The sequence below is a fragment of the Antrostomus carolinensis genome, unplaced genomic scaffold (assembly GCF_000700745.2).
Source record: "Antrostomus carolinensis isolate BGI_N321 unplaced genomic scaffold, ASM70074v2 scaffold7309, whole genome shotgun sequence".
Lineage (NCBI taxonomy): Eukaryota > Metazoa > Chordata > Aves > Caprimulgiformes > Caprimulgidae > Antrostomus > Antrostomus carolinensis.
In genome coordinates this window covers 1-5441 of record NW_010336419.1, presented here as the reverse complement: position 1 = coordinate 5441, position 5441 = coordinate 1, and the positions used below count along the sequence as shown (strand labels likewise).

At 41.8% G+C, this 5441-nt stretch overlaps 1 protein-coding gene across 1 annotated transcript in view; it reads right to left on the bottom strand.

Annotated features, from left to right (window-relative positions):
- The window catches only part of TEKT4 (tektin 4), a gene marked incomplete at its 5' end in the record, with an annotated part of 13699 nt that extends 8267 nt beyond the window's left edge, over positions 1-5432 (bottom strand). The window contains one exon of the mRNA XM_010174847.1: positions 5085-5432. Within this exon, the coding sequence (XP_010173149.1) occupies positions 5085-5432 (348 nt within the window). The remainder of the gene's footprint in view (positions 1-5084) is intronic.
- Positions 5433-5441: the final 9 nt, after the last annotated feature.

Below are 5441 nucleotides of genomic sequence, written 5' to 3'. Positions count from 1 at the left end.
GTGAAATAATGCAAAAGTAAAGAATTCCCTTGTGGAATGACCTAAAATAAAATGTAAAAATGGATTCCCTGTTGAGGAGATATGCATGGAAATCTGACATTAAAACTGAAGGTACAGTTCTCATAATTAATGGCAGTCTAAGGCTAGTTAGAGTGAATAAATAGATGCAAATGACAAGGAATTTTCAACGCTTCTCTACTAAATGATTTTTCTTAACTTTTAAAACAGCTAAAAACTCTAATTGTATGGGCAGGAGGAGCTATGGGACGAGGCTGAAAATGAAGATGCTTTGATCTCGGTGCCTCAGTCCTGGCTGTACCGTCAGACATCGCGGTACAAGCCAGGCTGCTGCTCACCCAGAGCTCGTGGGATGGACGTGGGAGAAGGTCCACACAGCATGAACATCGGCCACGTAGAACTACAGAGGACTTAGTAAATGCCACGGCTGCTCCTTCACTTTTTTTTTCAGAATAAATTCCATCAACAACCATGGCAGAGAGAGCTGCAGCTGGGAGCACAGCTCTCCTGGGCTATGTGATTTCAGCCATAAAAATGTGGGTGATTCCACATTCAAATCCTGGGGGTAAATCTGGGTTTTAGCAAGTGGCAGGATGGTGACCTTTGTGTGCACAGAATCGTGTTGGCAATTCATTTGAAGGCCCAGTCTGCATTAAGAGAGGAAAATAATGAGAGAGAGTTTCAGTAGCTAGCAGCATCTCTGCTTCAGAGAAGAACACGAACTGAGATTTGCATTTCTTCAGTTCATGAGAGGACTTGGTGGATGAAATGCCTTTTTTTTTCTCCTTATTTTTCCCATCTATGTCTTCATGTGCTGCCTATTAAAATGAAATACTGTCAAATCTGAAGTGATCTTGGCTTCCTTTCAGTTGTCTTCTCCACAGTTAATACTAATAATAAACCTCAGTTATTATGAATAGTTGTCAATTAGCAGGGAGAGCACATTTTGTAGTTTAGCATGCCATTTATTTTATTACAGTATTTAATGTTTATGATGCAAAAGTTGGATTTTCCTCAAATCTAGTGATAAAGCCATCGCAGTTCATGCCTTTGTAAGCGTCTAATGGCGCAAAGAAAACATTTAAGAGCAGATGTTTGCGCCTTCCATAAATTTACAGATTCAGGGGGTTTTTTTTTTGCAGCCTGTCTTTTTACATCAGTGACTTGCAGATGTCAGCAATGTCTAAACACAGCACCCAGGGCCAGAATGACACAGGGAGAGAGCAGTTAAGAGGAATTGGTAGAACCCCATGAGAGATGCTGTGAAGTCGCCCTGGATTACAAATCCAGCTGCATCCATCCATCAGGAACAACATGACACCAGATGTCCCACACATCAGCATAGCAAATAAAAGCAAGAGAGCTTACAGATTTCACTAGATTTAGACCCCCAAACAGCATGAAACAGGAGGGCTGTTATTCGTGACAGCTGGGAGTGAAAGCAAGTAACAGTCTTCAAAATCTCAGCTCTGTGACTGGTCTTTTCCCTGCTGGTCTCTGAGAGTCATTTCAAAATCCACGATGTGCAGATGTGGAAAACAATCACTGCACTCAGCTGAGCTGTCTACGTACAGGACTGTTCTTCTGTGCTCTGGTTCACCTGGCAAAGCTCCAGATCACACTGGTTGGAAATGGTGTTGTGTTGTTTTCCTTGCCCCTGTTGCAGTTAGCAGGAATACACACATATGTAGCCTTTCTCCTTTTTTTTTTTAAACTTTAATTTTCTACAGTTGACAGGATCTTGGCTAATGCCTTTGTCTGCAGCATCGGGGAATAGCTGGGGCTGACTTCATTGTTGAAGCAAACACACAACAAATCAACACTCAGAGTCTAGGGTAAAAAAAATGGAATAAATAGAAGTACATCTACTTATTCCACAAGTCATATCTGGCACTCAGCTAATGAGTCTGGACACTGGACATGAGGAAATAACCTTGAAATGGAGCATAAATGCAGCTGAAACATGATTTATTGACACTATACCGCCACGTGGCACGTCCTTTGCTAGGGCTTACATTTTCAGTATTAAATGTATGCACATAAACATACTGAACTGTCACTAAACTGAGGCAAAGGGGATTCAGAGGAGATGTCATAGGGGTTATGAAAATCCAAAACCTCCCACCAAACAGATGCATGTACAGCTTTTTATGACTTCAGCTATTTCCAATGCAGCAGCACAAAGAAATAAAATCATTCTATTTGAGAGATTTTATCTTGGTTTTAGTCACCAAAGCTCCTTCTTTATTGGAAAAACAATTGTGTCTTTCCTCTTCTTTTTCTGAACTAGAACTGCATTAAGAAAAGATGAACATGCTGTTAAGTGGAGTCAATGAACTTCTGAGTAACAGCTGATTTTAGCATGCATGTGAAGAGCTTTCACTTAAATACCCTCATCCTTCATTCCAGCAGTAGCTACTTCGTGGTGGTACCTTGTATCAAAATCAGTGATCTAAACATGACTCCAGCCTGCAAAGCAAATGGGACAGATGAATTGGAACCAAAAGTCCCTAAAAGAAATAGATCGTGGGTCAAAAAAAAGGAAGATCCCAAATATTATCTGGGTGCATAAAACCTTCACCAGAGATATTTCTGTTTTCTTTGTGAGTCATCTGAAGTGATTCCTACTGAGCAGATAATAAAAGTGCAATTACATGCAGAGATTCAAAACTACTTAAATGTGTATTTGATGTTGTCTTTTTAAATGTCATCTGCCAAGGGGCTGCTGAAAGGTGGTTATCTTGGCAGAATGCTCTGGGAACTGGGAAATGTTCTTATTGCTGCAAAAAGCTGAAAGCAGGAACAGAATCTGTGTCTTATGAAAAGCTTTTCCATGATTATGTGAAAGGTAGTCCCTTGTCCAGACCTGCTCTTCCCCCAGTTACAGATTCCTCATGGAAGCTGGCAGGAACGTGGCAAAGATAGCAGAGAATGATGCCAATTAGGCTGTTAGTAGGAGAAGAATAATTTCAAAGGAAGGAAAATGCCCTAGAATATCAATTAATTGTATAATTAAAACTGCAAGGAAAATAATGTCTGTTTCCTAACACAGATAACTTCTGGAAACTATTCTATTTCTCAGTTTTTGCATGGAAAGAGAATAAATTACTCTTTTGCATTACCATTTCTTAAGAGAGTTAAGATTAGAAAGTGACTGGGCAAGTAAGCAACATTCAGAAAAAATATGTCAGTATTTTAGTGATAAAACTTGTGTAACTTCTCCAAATAATCAAACTTGGTAACACAGAACTACCAGTGAACTGAGCCATTAACTTGGAAATCTGCACAGTGAACAGTCAGAATTCATGGAAGAGCACCTCTAAGTGTCAAAAATTATTACTCAGTTTTGGTGAGAGTAAGAAATACAAAGTACCATCTGATTTCTTGCAGTGAAAGAGGGATACAGCATAGCAGCAGCTTAAAGAGCTGGCAAAGCCACTGAGGGCACATTTTAACATCTATTTGCAAACATTTGTGCCATGAAATCCATCCCTCTGTGGAAATGGGAAGGATTTCCTCTGATATTCTGTACTGCTCTGCCTTCTGCACTGCAAAGGTCATTGGCATGGCAACAAAAATCCTCATTTCTCAAGAGTCCATCTGCTGCTGGTATACACGCCTCATCTGAACTCACATCATTCTTTTTTGGTGACATCCTACTTGGCTGCGGAGAGTTTGTCGTCACAAGCACACAGCCACAATTTCAGGTGAAGAATCAGCAGCAGCAGATGGACTTTTGAGCAACGAACAAACTATTCTCTGAGATTAGGAGAAAAGAAATACAGGGGAGAAATCCTGCCAGAAAATGATTTTTTTGGGGTGTAAATCTTACATTTCACAGACTTCTCTAAAGCATCAGCACTTGAAAAAATATGTGTTTTTTTCTGTAATCTGAATCTTGTAATGATTCACACACTGAAATATATGCACTAACTCTCACATGTTTATATTTGTGACTGGAACAACCTCTTGAATATTGATTACAATTCAGCAATGGTACACGATTCTTATTCAAAATATTACTAAATACTATCATGCCATTGATTACATAAGTCTCTTCAATATTTTTCTAACAACAAATATTAATCATCTAGTTTAATCAGCAACTCATTATGAATCAACTTTCACAGTATATTTAAGGCTGCAGGCAAATAATAATTCATTTCTTTGTGGGACACTAGAATATGTATCATTCAAGAATGAAAAATGACTCAGAATCTGGTTCTCTGTAATGTGTGCAGCCACAATAATTACATCAGCTTTGAAGGCAATCTACACGCAGTTTGGGATCTCAGTGACAGATAAAGTGTCAGCTGGAGTAGAGAGTCCTCTGCGGGAGGAAAAGGATCAAGCAAATTTCAGGAGAGTCTCAGGTTTGTCGAAGTCATGCTGTCAGAAACACCATCTGTCTGTGGCCTCCCGCTTGCCTGGAGCCATCATCTCATGCAGATGTCACAAGATGACATTGTACCATTCATTGCACTGTCCTGCAGGACGTTTAAAATGATGGTTTGTGTTGAGACACTGCAGTACAGTGTTAGATCACCACCCATCATGAACCTTGGCAAGACTACAGGGTCAGAACCAGCAGTAAAAGGTAATGGCAGAGACTGTCAGATGTGGACAGTTTGAGCAGGGCAACAGGCAAGGAGCATGGAACTGGTCCTGAATAGTCTGCTTATTGTGTACTGCGTGTTTAAAGTGTAACCTGCAGAGATGAGGGCACTTTAAGTCAAGTGGAGGCTGGAAGAAGTTTAATGTCAGAAGAGGATGGCCATCTTGGTTCAGGAAACCTCTGTTTTGACTTTGTTTGCATCTGGGTCTGAGAGTGGAGATCTGGTCTCCTCTAGTCATACTCATGTGATTTTAAATACTTTTTTAAACAGAGGAAAGATTTTAAACAATCCCTCTTAAACCTAGGAGTGACAGACAGACTCCAGGCTGCAGAAGACACCTTCAAGAGCTGCAGTTATCACCTACTGACCAGGCTGTTCATCATTTTAACGACCAGAGCAGCACTAAGAGACAGCTGCCAACAATCCTCAGCATCCCAACGTCCTGCTCACCTTCAGCAACTCTCTCTCCACCTCATCACTGACCAGGTCTGGGGGTTGCCTCCTCTCCCGACACAGCAGGTTATCAGTGACAATGGCATAGGGCACCTCGGTGGCATCGAGCGCCCTTTCCAGCCGCAGCTTCTGTGCTGCCAACAGGCTGGTCTCAGCATCGAGGTTCTCAATCTCCATCTGGAGCTGGCTCTTCCAGAAGTGTATGTCCTGCAGGCGCTGGCCCAGGGCGGCCGTGGAGTCCTGCTGAGCACGCTGGGCGGTGGCAGTGACATGTTGAACCAGCTCCTTGGCCTCGGCCCGGCCGTGCTCTGCCTGCTCGCAGTCGGTGGAGGCCTCGAGGTACAGAGCAGCGTT